Source organism: Gossypium hirsutum, chromosome D05 (assembly GCF_007990345.1).
Source record: "Gossypium hirsutum isolate 1008001.06 chromosome D05, Gossypium_hirsutum_v2.1, whole genome shotgun sequence".
Classification (NCBI taxonomy): Eukaryota; Viridiplantae; Streptophyta; class Magnoliopsida; order Malvales; family Malvaceae; genus Gossypium; species Gossypium hirsutum.
The window spans coordinates 28,292,887-28,307,431 of NC_053441.1; the positions used below are offsets into that span (position 1 = coordinate 28,292,887).

General features: G+C 31.9%; 1 protein-coding gene across 2 annotated transcripts; it reads right to left on the minus strand.

The window, feature by feature from the left end:
• Positions 1–757: 757 nt before the first annotated feature.
• Positions 758–5,857, minus strand: LOC107904739 (5-amino-6-(5-phospho-D-ribitylamino)uracil phosphatase, chloroplastic). Of its 2 annotated transcripts, none has more exons than XM_016831205.2 (11): positions 5,675–5,857; positions 5,469–5,588; positions 5,108–5,176; positions 4,901–5,005; positions 4,537–4,591; positions 4,084–4,157; positions 3,598–3,681; positions 3,372–3,512; positions 2,984–3,049; positions 2,123–2,232; positions 758–1,297 (listed from the first exon to the last, which is right to left on the minus strand). In XM_016831205.2, the coding sequence occupies exons 1-11, from the start codon at positions 5,831–5,833 to the stop codon at positions 1,129–1,131; spliced, it is 1,152 nt and encodes a 383-aa protein (XP_016686694.1). In that variant the 5' UTR covers positions 5,834–5,857; the 3' UTR covers positions 758–1,128. The 2 variants fall into 2 exon arrangements, 1 of the variants encoding a protein (XP_016686694.1); XR_001686312.2 differs by lacking the exon at positions 758–1,297 and adding an exon at positions 2,462–2,682 and having other exon boundaries at positions 2,120–2,232; positions 5,675–5,849.
• Between the last annotated feature and the right edge of the window lie 8,688 nt (positions 5,858–14,545).

Sequence of the window (14,545 nt, forward strand, 5' to 3'; positions counted from 1 at the left end):
CATAGAGGATGATTTTCTCTAAAGAGTTCTAGTGTTATCAATCGATTACATGTTGCATGATGGAGAAATAAGTTTATGGTTAGGAGAGAATTGGTGAGCGAACCAGACGAGAAGAATCAGGACTTATGGGCAAGTAAAATGGGACAGGCAGCTATGGTCCTCCAAATATATAGAAAAACTTGGAAAATTTTAGTTTACCCATGTTGGAGTCACTTTTATTCAATATTCACCTTCTGAGTCCAGTTAACAGGTAAAGGGGATAGAGTTTACGATGAGATTGGTGATTCAGCATGTGGCAAATGAGAAACCGAGCATTGATAGTTGTCTCCTCGAGCAAGTGCAGGTTCATTAAGTTATTACTTGCCTTGCTTTGCAATTTAGTTTCAAATATGAATATTTGTTGGATATGAATACATGCATTTGAAAGAGCCTCATTTCTAGATATGTAACCAAAACAAATGTTTTCTTCTTTTCATTTTGTTTATTAAGAAACTTTTCTAATAGCTAACATATGCAAGGAAAATATTGTTCTGCTGACATTAAATTCCTGAATGGGGTTAGTATTGCCCTATTTTCATATTTTTTGTATTTGCTTAGGTAAGGCAAATGCAAAAATTAAGAACTTAAAACTTAGCCACCTCACATTAGCGTCCTGGTCCTTGGCAAGCACGTAAAGGCGTTTTTATGGTTGTGGACCGTGATATAAGCATTATGAAATAGCAGAGTAAAAAACAGAAATACCTTTGGCTAAAAGTAATGCAGAAAGGGTATCATTTTCACTGATTCTGCACAAAATTACAATGGCCATCCGGATTGTCCAGAGATTCGTCTGCTCCAACAGTTTCTGTTTATTGTGAAGTTCACATGATGACAACTCAATCTACTGTACAATCAGTTGAATGATATATGGGACAACATTTTCCTAACTAAATCAAATTTTAAAGTAAACTGTGGACCTATGTTACTCGGACTCAGCCCCAGATACATGTATGTATCTCCATACCATGAAAATGAAGAGTAACATGGATCATGCAACTATGTACTCATGGCTCATACAACTATCTCCTAAACTGCGCTCTCGCTTAAAATACAGGGACAACTTTGAAATGAAAGGAAGGTGAAAATGATTCAGAAGATGGTATCAACTGTAAGCTTCCTTTTCGGAGGAGTCTTCTCTATGATCTGCTTTTGCCGGTCCATGAAAGTAGAACCCTTGTTAGCAAATAATCTTCGAAGATTAATCACTGAAAGCTCATTAAAGCTACCAACTGCAAGATCAGCCTGCCCTAGATCGTACCTGCATGTTTTCATTTTTCATGTCAATCAATTTCTAATTTGCAGGTTTCAGATGGCTTCCCAAAGATTAGAAAGGTGCACAAGTGTAAGAAAACAAGTTCCTTCATATCTAATCATGACATAAAAACCAAGCACAACAAATCAATACATTGCCCAAAATTGATCATACAATATGTTTGTTTGTTATGACATTTATCAAGGCTTAATTTTTACTTCACTAATATCTTCTGCCTGAGAAGGTTTTGAAATGAAGCATAATTGTTCACATGACCAATGTCACTCTGGTTCGAGTGTGTCAATGCAGGTATACACCAAACATGCGTATGATCAATTTTTTCTAAGTTTTGCCAGTAGTTGGAGAGTCATATCCCTATACCTATACCTGGGACAAGTCAGACATGGATACTCAAGAAATGAAATGAAGCGACGGAGAAACATAGCACGTAATTTCTCTAGTAAAAGGACGATAAGAATAAAACCCCCTATAGCTTTCTGCTAATCTGATTGCATTTCCAGTAAAGTATCTCTTAAACTTGCAACATTGATACGTTTGTCATATGCACTAACTATGCATATTCTAAACATAGATCTAAAAACCACTCTTAAAAGGGTCACTTTGAGGTTTATTCCCAAGTGTAAAAGACCAAGGGTTACATCCCTGTTTTATTTTTTGCTTCCTATAAGCTATAGCAGAAGTATATCAGATAATTTATTATTAAACGGGGTTCGGTTCTATATCACATTTCATAAATGGTTTCTATCAAATGCTGCAATTAAGTGTCCATGTAGGAATGATAGCATGTTTCTATGTTAATGAAACACATACGCAGGGTGGGAGCCAATCAATGCCACAGCCATCATTGTACAGTTATGAGCTGCAGTAATGCCACGTGGATCATCCTCAAACACTACGCACTTAGATGGTTTACGATCCAGCTGCAAGGGATTAATAGGAATTTATCAAAAAGAGAACAAATTAGCAACAAAAAGAAGCTTCTGTAATCAACTTCAATAGTTTCTTTCTATAGAGGCATCTATTATGGCTACAAGTTAAAAACTCAACCACCATTCTCAATAATCAAGAAATTAAATGCATTCAAGTGCAGGTGCTTCATATAGATTTTAGAAGAGAACTAAAATAACAGTGATAGAAAGTATCTTTAACCTAATTGGCATAGATAGAAATTATCTCAACCACCATTTTAACTCTTGCAATTGTCATCTGTTACAAAGAATATAGCATTTAGCAAGTGCTTCAAATTGATTGACATATTGGAAAGCTTTCAAGCCTAAAATCGGTAATAAACACACGCTCAAGCTTCATTAAGAACTCTCAGTCATGTCAGTGGCAGCTGGTATTGTGAAGTGAGCAGATACAACACTCACCTGCAGGTTAACATAGCAAAGATTGATGACAACTCTTTTGCATACCCATAAGACAGTAAATTTCTCCTTGTTACTTAAAGAAAACTGAGAACAATGAAATTTGCCAAATATTGGAGCAAACATCTTAAGAAATAAAAGAAATTTCACCCAGAAAAAATAGATCGCAATACTATCTAAAAATCTCTCACAGCAATATGACAAACTCAAATGTAGGTCCCAAACCATATTGATAATTAAGAGGATAAATACTCTAACAATGATAGGTGAGATGCATGAAGCCTTGATCTTAAATGGAAAATACCTTCACAGCTGCTGACAAAAATCTATGAGCTATTGACTCCATACCATCTTCCTCAGAAATTATTGCCTGTGAACAATTAAAGAAATTTACCAGATTAGAACCTTACTACCTCTGAATTTCATTGACTATATATGGTCTTGAGACCATCATTGGAGAATGGAACATAAAGAACAGATTTTCCATACTATACAATGCACAAGATCATCCATATATTATTCAATTTCCCCTAAATGAACAGTCTTCTACAGTAACACAGGAAAGATTAGAAAAGGTCTTCATGTAGAAACGTTTTATAAAAAAATTGGCATCTCTAGACAGCAAAAGAACTGCAACGATATTGGTTGCCACCATACAAGAGAAACATAAAATACTTGGAAATACAAAGAACCTGGAAATACTTCTTGAGGCCAATTCGTTCTAAAGCATCAACCATGTTCCTTCGATCAAGACTTGAAACCACAGCACAAGGGATGTGAGCCGTAGATACAGCATCAAGCCATTCTTCTAGACCTTCCATTGGTTTTCTTAGCTGAATGAAGATGAAAGCAGCAATATTGTTTGTTAACTTGGAAGACAAATTTAAAACCCATTATATCAATTGAACAAGCACTCACCTTTGGAAGATTATCATAATAAATCTGTGAGAGCCTCGACTTCAATCTATCTACTTCACTTTCTATGGTTTCCCAGCGCAAAATCTAAAAATGTTGGGAAACTCATAAGAGACATAAAAAAGAGAGCATAATATGACTGCATATGGGATTAATCAAGAAAGCTGAACTTAAGGGGAAATCAAGAAACCCTCATCTAATTCACCTTTCTTTCCTATTTATTTGTTATAACTGAGATTAAATTTTACGACAAGAAAAAAGAAAGATATACTATCTAATGAAGACACCAAATACAATCATAATTAAGAACCAATAATTTTATGACAATAAATGTTGCAACTTTCTGGCTTTTCACATCACATCACAGTGACAAGCTACATCCCCTCTCAAATCCCCAATTATTAAAAGAGCATCAAGCACTAAGTTGCTTAAATAGCTGAACATCCGAAAACATAATCCAAATTATTAAAGCACCAAAAATACCCGAACCTTATGCAATACATGATCAGCACTTGCATAAAGCATCAACTTTTGAGCATCAGCCTCAGGAGGAATTTCCTTTCCTGCACAAGATTCAGTAAAAAAAACATTAGGATTTTTATATGGCAGGAAATTTTCTAAATCAATAGTTGGTTTCAAGTTCAATTAGCAAAAGGAATCTAATTCCATTTTCAAGTTAGGGGGTTTCAAACTCGCTAAGATACTTCTCCATTAATACAGGAAGGAAAATCAAAGCTCCTTTAAGCTTACAGTTGATTTCAATGTTGATAAATCTAAAACCCTCTTTAACTATTATAAAGGATGATTTATTGGAATCTATTAAAGACTCTCATCATCTACACAAGGTTATGAAGAAAAAAATACATGACAACATACATAACTTATCCTACTTTCCTCTATTCCTAGCATTTATACTGAAGCCACAAAAGTGCATGTACATACCCTCTTCCAAGGCAAGTTTTTTCCAAGCATTTAACTTGAGAGCTCCAGTATTTGCCTGCATGCCAAAAATGAAAACAGTATAAATTAACATTCAATTTAAATTTTCAAGGTACTCCCATCTAACGCCACACAGCATAAGAAGTTTCAAGCATAAAGCCAAGCTGATTAACAGTAAAAGTAAAGATAGAAAATTTTACATTATAGAAATTTACATTTTAGTTGGTTATGACTACTATATCACAAGCTTAATTTATAGTATTTAATTCCAAATCAACAAGCCAAGCAAATATGCATAAAAGGTCAATCAGAAGTATAAATCAATCAACATATGACTTATTTGTATAGGGAAAATATTAAGACTTACCACCACATCATCCCAAGAGAAAATGAGACCATATGCTTCATCTGGTTTCATGGCATAGCGAATTCGCTTAAGAAAACCCTCTTGTAATCTATCATTCAAGAAATCCTATTCAAACCAAAAGAAATCCGTAAGATAATAACATGGCCAAACTTGTAGAAAACCAGATCAACCAATCGAATGAATAAAGAGTAACTTAAAATTCCTTACCACATCAACCTTTAAAGGCCCGTCCAACCTGAAAGTCTCAAAACCTTCTCCATACTCGGCTCCAATAGCCTAAAGGGCATAAAACATGAACAAAACCATCAAAATTTATCGACACATAAAAATTTAAAGAAAAAAAAAAACTAAACCCAAAGCAACTCCTCTACTAAATTCACAGAATTTACCAAAAACTATCTTCTTTCACAGGGAATGTACCACAAACTCTGATATTAACGAAAAGCTACCTTCTTTCCATGAGAAAAATCACACAAAAAGAATACCCAGTAATAAAAAATTGCTACTTTAAAACAATTAAAACAATTTCCGAGAACCACCTACTCCAAGATACAAGAGAAAAGGGTACCTCTTGCATGAAAAGCTTGTTGGGTTTAACAGAAAAGCCATCAAAAGAGCAATCTTCATCAAACCCAGACGAATTTTTTATCACTAACCGATGCTGAACAAAGTTCAACCGCTTTGATTTCTGTCAAAACGAACAAGCGATTAATATCAATAAACCACTTAAAATGAATATGATAATAAAAAGACGAAAAGAAAAAATAAACAAACCGATAATCTCAGCTTTGAAGAAGAGAGTGAAGGAGAAAAACAAAAAGAAGATCTCAGCTGTAGTAAAGAAGAAGAGGTTCTGAAATTAGTATCCATTTTCTTTGACCTGGAAAACAAAGGTACACAAGACGAGAGATAAAGAAATAAAAGCTTTGTCATGTACCAAAAACATAATAACGATAAAGCTTTGGGTTTTTTTTTTTTTTGGATATTTTTATTTTAATTGAAATGCACGTGTAAGGTTCACCTGGATATCACGTGACTATCAAGATTGTGAAGCTCTGCTTGCTCGTTCCACAAAAATTAGCAGAGATAGAAAGGGAGAAAAATCCATAAATACTTTGGTTTTGGATTTGGATTTATATATAAGTAATAATTTACTTCTTCCTGGATTTATTAATTTAATTTTCTTATTTAATATCCTAAATTGTAATCAAGAAATTAGCTTTTGGATGAAATTAAGTTACACCATAGTTTTAAATTGTATCCTTTTTTATATTCTTTAAGAAAATTATTTGTCCTAAGGATGGATATTAGATTTGTGATTTGGACAGCTATGGTTGGTTTCTGGTTGAGTAAATTATAGTTTTATAATTTTTTTTAATCATTTTGAGAAAATTCTAAATTTAGATTATGTTCAAAAAGATAATTAAAATTTATATTAATTTTGTAAATATTAAATAATTATATTTACGGATTCGAACATCGAAAATGGGGTTCCGGAACTTCTGTTTCCGACACCACTTGTAACGACCTAATTTTCAGTTGTCTTAAAAAAGGTGGTTTCGAAACCCCATTTTTTATATTCGAATCCGCAAATATTGTTATTTAATATTTACGAGATTAGTATGAAGTTTAATCGGAGTTTGCTCCTTTAATTTGTTAAATGGATAGTTAAATAAGGTACAAGCTTAGTGACCCTAAAATCAGTGATGTTAGAAAATGAGATATCGAGATCTCATTTCCGTACACTGAGGCCATACATATTTTTATTAAATATTTAAAGGGTTATTATATAGGCAAATTGAATTTTGAATAAGTAATTTTGTTGAATTAGTGACTAATTAAGGTATAATGACTAAATTAAAAAAATGATAAAAAATTAATCGTTATAGATTTTTAATTGCTGAAGGACTTAAATAATAATTGAAACAAGGTCTAAGTAGCATAACCTCTTAAATAGGTGGTTGACGGTTTGGTAAGTTTGATTGATTAAAAATATGTTAAATTTTGTAATTTTACGATTAAAAGTAAAAGTAAAGTAATAATAATAATAAAAATAAATAGCTAAAGGTGCAAGCAGAGCTTTGGAGAGCTTGAATTTTCACTCTTGCATGGTAAGGTATACAAAGCCTGTTTTTCATAAATTTTGTGTTTTTTGTGATCGTTGAAGCTTGGTTTAACTAATTCTAGTATTAGTTTCCAAAACTGTTAAAGTTTGGAAATGACATCATTGATGACTTTTGAAGCTTTTGGTGTTAAAATGTTAACTTTTAAGCTTAGAAAAGAAAAATGACTAGTTTATAAAATTTAAATGTTTGATTTTGAATATAGGGACTAAAGTGTGAAAAATTGATGTTACATTTATGAAATTATTGATATTAGAGGGTTTTAGAAGGATGAAATTGAGATCGATTTCGAAATCGATGCTCAAATATGAAAGTTATAACAATTTCCATTTTAAGGACTAAATTGAATAAAATATAAAAATTTAAGAAATTTTGTAAATAAAATTTAAAATTTCATATGCACATAATGGGATGATATAAAGTATTTTGAATCAATAAATTGACTGATCGAATAGTATTAATGTGAATTTGATTGATTATCGAAATAGATAATTAAATTGAATAATTTGCAAAATATTTATGACCTTGTAATTGAATGTGATACAAATAGAATTTGATATTATACCATTACTAAATTATTATTCATAGCATAAAAATGACGCAGGATCGTCAACAGGGTAAGGAAATGCAAGAGTCGACGATGATTGACACGAGTTTCCTATTTGTATTTCTATAACTCAATTCATTTTAATTGTCGCATATTTCTGTTGTATTATATGGTAAGATATGGAGGTAAGTCATGAGAGGTTAATTGTATTGGTGTGAATATATTGAGTATCGAGATAAAAAATTAGATTGAATGGAATTGAAAATAGCGTAATTTGATGAAAGTATGAAATTAATTTGAGAATTTGTGCTGAATTATGTTATATTGCATGATGAATTGATGATGAATGGAGAACGATGATATATGAATTGTAATAGTACATAACTAGAGCATGCACTTAAAGGAGTTTTATGTTTATATTATCCTAATTTGATGGATGGTTTGGTATTTTGGTATAGATTGGGTGTATGTAATGCTATTTGATAATGGTGTGAGTCATGTGTATATAATTGTGTTGTGATATGCTTGAAGTGTGAAATGAGTATGAAATAATATGGTAGGTAGCTAAAGGACATTGGGTGACGTTGGTAGTAGAATTGTTGGATAAGGTATGAATGAAATTGTTGTTAGGTATGTGAAATAGATATACAAATAGTATACTAATAATGTCATGAATTGGTAAGCAAAATGTTGTGGAAATGTGTTAGATATGAACTAGTCATCAGTGGGTGAATTGAGTATACATTTTTATATGATTTTGATGCTTGGTGTAGGAATGGACAATCGTAGCAGATCATGCTTTGATGTTGAATAAGTAAGTTAGTAAGCATCACAATTTTCAATGATGTTTGGAAGTGAATTGATATGGTTGCATGATACTTGAATGGTTTAATGTGTTCTTGAATGAAAAGTTGGTATATGAATGATAAAATGTATGCTTTGAAATGGTTTTATACAGGTCATATGAGTGCCCAAGGCACCATTTGATATATTTTAGGTTTGGGCATGAAGTAGGTACTTTAAAGAAATTTTTTTACCATTTTAGCAATTAAGTATTGATACCATGGCATAGGTATCAATACTTTACCATTTGAATTGATTTAATAGACAAACAAAATGCCAAAGCGATATTGATACTTAAATGGGTGTCGATACTTTTTCAATAGGTATTGATACCACATTACAGGTATTGATACTTATGACTTAAATAAAGTGTTTTTCAAAATTCGAAGCTAAATTTGGTATCGGTACTCTTCATGGGTATCAGTACCTGTTTTCAAGAAATTAAAATTGTGCAATTAAGCCATATTTTATGTCAGGTTAATAATTACATTTTTGGATAAATTGGATGAATATAGATTAAAAACGAGTAAATGTTACGAAACTTTACTGCAGGTTTATAAATACGATAGTTAATTATTAATGATTTACAAACCAATTAAATGAGCCTGAGAGCTAATACAAAAGATAATGAATGGTTGATTTCAATTAGTAGTGTAATGTGATGTGATGAAATGCAAGATAATTGAATAAATGTTAATACTTATAGATGATAATAGATAGAAACTAAATTTCTTATGAATTGAATATTACATGGTAAGTTAGTACATATGTACGTATATTGAATATTGGAACTTGTATGAATATAAGCATATTATGTTGTATAGGACAATGTTAGAATAACAAAATTTGATAATGAGATTTAATATGAACTGCAATTGTGAAAGACTATGTATAGTGGGTTATGATCCAAAAGATTGGTATGAAATTTGGGTGAATCAATCGACTCGATTTGGAATTTAGTACGCTAATGTGGAATACTCTTGAACTAGGTTATGAAACTTGTTTAAATGGACATAAGCAGTACAAATGATGTACTTAGTAAGATGTCTTCATATGTGTAATTATTAAGTATTTTTCAATAACTTGCGTTAATATTGAATTGTAGGAATACCAAGAATACCACTAAGTTAATTACTCAACTTACAATTTGTTTTCTGTGTATATGTTAGGTTATGTTGAAGATCCTAAATTTCAACTTCAGCATCCAGAGAAGACCCCGGACTCAACAATGTTGGTGTATTTATGTTTTTGAATAGTTTGACATGTATTCGTATCTAGTTGAGTCACTTTTGGTATATCTTATGTTATATGAACTTGAGTATCTAATTACTAAATTGTGAATTTAGTTGATAATGCTATTATATACTCATAAGTAAAATATTGAATTGTGATATGTATTCGTACCTAAATTAATTGTAATTATTTCAGCAATGAATGTGGCACACTGTAGCTCGGACTTGGTGATCAGGTCGGGTACAGTGTGTTACACCACTAAAAGATAGACTATTACAAATATTCTTCAGAATGGAGGCCATGCTGCCAAAGTAGTGGCTGCTTCCCTTTGCTCGGGGGTTGTAAGCCTAGGATCAAATGGCAGAGGTAGAGGTTCCTTCCTGCTAATTAGAGAAGATAATGGGAAAACACAAGTATTTGACATAAGAGAAACAACTCCAATGAAAGCCTCTCAGTTGAACAACAAATTGATCGACATTTCTATATGTTGAATATCAATTTGTTATTTGTTTGTTTTTTCTTCATTAATCACTCCATTTTTCTCATATCCAGAACATGTATGCAAACAATGCTAATCTAAAAGCCACTGGTGGTCTCTATATCGGAGTGTTAGGGCAACTTGCAGGCCTTCACAAAGCTTGGAAACAACATGGAAAACTTTCATGGAAAAGATTGCTCAGTTGAGAATCTTGCTTGAAAAGGGTTCAAAATTTCTTCATATCTCCAAATGCGGATGGAAAGTTTGAAATCAACAATCATGGAAGATAAAGGGATTTGAGAAGTCTTTACATCAAATGAGAGCTTTTGAAAGTTGATGACATTTGTTACAACAAGAAGCTAACAATAACTCTACGAAAGATTTCAATATAAAGGTATAAGCTTTCTATAATGGATCCATCGAGTTTAATTTGGTAATAGATGTTTAAAAAGCTGGTAGGATACTCACATTAACTGACTTGAAGAAGTATGAAGTTAAAATGAGGGAATCTATCATAGCTAATGTAATAGATTCATTATGAATCTAGGCAACCATATGTCCAGATTCATTCTGAACATTTAACTTTTAAATAGTTATTATTATTTTTTGAAAATTTTTAACTTCATTTAATATTTTTATAGATTTTAATAATTTTTTTTACAAATTTATAAAAATTTTAAAAAACATTTTTTATAATTTTTTTAAAAAATTAGGTTTTAAAATGAATGAACCTAGACAATATTCCAGTAAAATAAAAAATCTTTATTTTAATTTTTTTATTTAAAAAAATTGATTTTTTTTGTTGACGTGGTAGCTGACATGACAATGCTACATTAGCAACTGTCACTGACATGGAGTGCTATGTCAACGTCGTCAATGGCCACGTCAGCATCACAACGATCAAAGATAGAAAATGTTGCCCATAAGGCTTAATTGATGCAATTTGAGAGTTTGAGGGCTTAATTGAGTGCATTTTTCGCTGAGGAGCTTAATTGATTTTTTTCACAAAAGTATACCCCTTTAGTCAAATAACAACAACAATTAGCAACAATATCATTCAACAATGGACTCTTCTCCATCTCCACCATTTGTTTTGTAACACCCCTTACCCGAGACCGTCTCCAGAATCGAGTACGAGATGTCATCTAATTTAACTTACCGATTCGGAGCATAAAAATTTGCTTTTAAAATTAAATTCACTGTTCATAACAACACTGTCTACCTGCGCAACTGTCACTAATTTAATTATAACTTGAGTTACGAAACTCAAAATTTAAATCCGTAAATTTTACGTGAAACTAGACTCATATTCCTACTTACCATAAAATTTTCAGAATTTTTGACTTAGCACATTAGTACAGTTTATTCATTAAAGTATCCCCTGTTTCACAGCTCGACAGATCTGACCTCTTGGCGCTAAAAATAAAATATCTAATTGTACAGAATTCATATAAGGTTACCATTAATTTATTTTGAAAATAGACTCACTAAGGAATCTAAACATATAAATTATGACCTATAATTATTTCTGTACAATTTATAATGATTTTCTAAAGTTAGAACAGGGGACTTCAAAAACCATTCTGACCCTGTCTCACTAAAATTTAAATATCTCAAAATATAAAATTCCTTTGCCTGCACCTTTTCTTTCATGTAAAAATAGACTTGATAAGCTTTAATTCTATATATCATTCACCCTCTAATTCCATTTCTACTATTTATGGTGATTTTTCACATTCACGTCACTGCTGCTGTCAAAGAAACTGCTTCTTTGAATTAGTTACCATTTAAACATACATAACTCCAAAACATATTCTTTAATAACTACTTCAATAGCTAACATTAGCCATATCATTTGGACATGCTCAAAATGATTAAGACTCTATACATGCCATAGTTTAAACATTTTGAAAAGCACATAATACCAAGATGGTTATGATAGTGTGATACGAGCTCCGACGGTCCACTATTCGATCAAGTTCAAATCACTATAAAACAAAGGAAAGAAAGAGATGTGTAAGCTATAAATAGCTTAGTAAGTTACATGTAAACAATAATTACTCAATTAATAATTAACACTTTTAACATATAACTAATCAAAACATTTCTTAGCAATTTCAATCACTTACACATACACAATCTTACCAATTCACTTGCATATACATTTTCACACTTAACATTTCATATTCACTTTAATTCATTATTAATCCCGTTGAACACTTGGAATATACACGGATACGTAGAGATTTAGCACATAAGTGCCACACTGATATGTAGCCGAAGCTACCACTGATATGTAGCCGAAGCTACCACTGGATGTAGCCAAAGCTACCACTGAAATGTAGCCGAAGCTACCACTGATCAATAACACTGGAAATGTCCACGGGTCTGCTCACACAAGCTGTCAGGTGTCTGCAACACATGCTAGATCACCCAGCACCCGGAACTCACTGTAACACTGTAACACTGGCCTCTAGTGACATGTCACTTGTATCCAATTCTATTCCTAAGTTCAACCGGGAATTTACACTTAACACTTTATTTTCAACACTTTATCACTTGAATAATTCATGAACAACTTTCCTTCCACATTCAATATTAATTCACATATCAAATATAATTCACAATTTATACAAATATAACTATTATTTACATATAACTTACCTCGGATGCAAAACGACTATTTTTGTAATTTAGTCGATAACTTTCTCTTTTCCCCGATCACTTGCACTATTTCTTCTTTCTTGATCTATATTAACACAATTTAATACATTTTATCAATATTCCATTCAAATACAATTCATACACAACATTTTGACACATTTACATTTTTCCCCATAACTTTTCAAAAATTCCACTTTTGTCCCTAAGCTCGTAAAAATAAAATTCTCTAAATTCTTAAATTTCAAACTTCACTAAATCATATTTCATGCTCATAACGGGCCTCAATTTCACAAAATCACAACTTTATGCACACTTTACCATCTTTCACAATTTAGCCCTTTTTCAACATTTTTCATTGAAATTCATCTAGTAAAACTTGTAATTAACACTTCAAACATTCATTATCTAACATCACTAATCAATTTACAATTATATCATGAATGGGTCAATTTTTAAACTTTAATTTCATTTAAATTAAATGGTAGAAACATGAAATTCAAGCTTCAATAAGCATAAAAATACGAAAATAATTAAAAACGGGGCAAGAAATCACTTACAATTGAGCTTAGGAAAATCAAAACCCTTAACTATGGTAACCTGAAACTTTCGGCAGCAAGCTTCTAATTTTTTTGAAGAAGATGGACACTTATTTTCTCTTTATTTTGTCTTTTACCCAATTTGGACAAAAATGCCCTTGACCCATTACTTAGATATTTTTCTAGAAATACCCTTTTGTGTCCATAACACTAATTTATGGTCTAATTGCCACATAAACACTTCCAATTTCATGCAATAATTCAATTAAGTCATTTAATCACTAATTAGACACACTTTGCATTTTTCTCAATTTAGTCCTAAAAATTCAATTAAGCACTAAAGCATTAAAATTTCCTATCCATATTTTCACACAATATCTCAATCAATCAGTAACTAATAAAAATTTATAAAATTAAACTATTTCACTTCGGATTTGTGGTTACGAAACCACTATTTCGATTAGGCCCTATTTCGGGCTATCACAATTCTCCCCCCTTAGGGATTTTCGTCCCCGAAAATCTTACCAGTGAATAAGTTGGGATACTGTTTCCTCATAGCCTCCTCGGTTTCCCATGTTGCCTCTTCCACCCCATGTCGTTGCCATAACACTTTCACTAAAGCAATTTCTTTGTTTCTCAACTGTTTCACTTCTTGTGCCAAGATTCGAATCGGTTCTTCTTCGTATGTCATATCCGATCGAATTTCCACTTCAGTCGGTGAAATCACATGTGATGGGTCCGATCGATATCGCCTCAACATAGAAACATGAAACACATTATGAATTCTTTCCAATTCCGGTGGTAAAGACAATCGATAAGCCACTGGACCAATTCTTTCTATCACTTCATACGGACCAATAAATCTTTGACTTAATTTGCCTTTACGGCCAAATCTCAAAATTTTCTTCCATGGAGACACTTTCAAAAATACTTTATCTCCCACTTGAAACTCAATCTCTTTTCTTTTCAAGTCCGCATACGACTTCTGTCGATCCGATGCAGCTTTCAAACAATCACGGATTATCTTCACTTTTTCTTCGGTTTCTTTTACCAAATCGACTCCATGTAACTGATTTTCATTAAGTTCAGTCCAATATAATGGAGTCCGACACTTTCGTCCATACAACGCTTCATAAGGTGCCATTTTTATGCTTGATTGATAACTATTATTATAAGCAAATTCCACCAAAGGTAAATATCTTTCCCAATTACCTTCAAATT

Bases quoted from the DNA above. Each gene is read 5' to 3' on its own strand.
- LOC107904739 (XM_016831205.2), bottom strand. From the start codon at position 5,833: ATGACAAAGCTTTTATTTCTTTATCTCTCGTCTTGTGTACCTTTGTTT. The intron at 3,682-4,083 runs GTTCGGGTATTT...CAACATTTTTAG, and splicing joins CTGATCATGTATTGCATAAG to ATTTTGCGCTGGGAAACCAT. The intron at 3,513-3,597 runs GTGAGTGCTTGT...ATCTTCATTCAG, and splicing joins ATTATGATAATCTTCCAAAG to CTAAGAAAACCAATGGAAGG.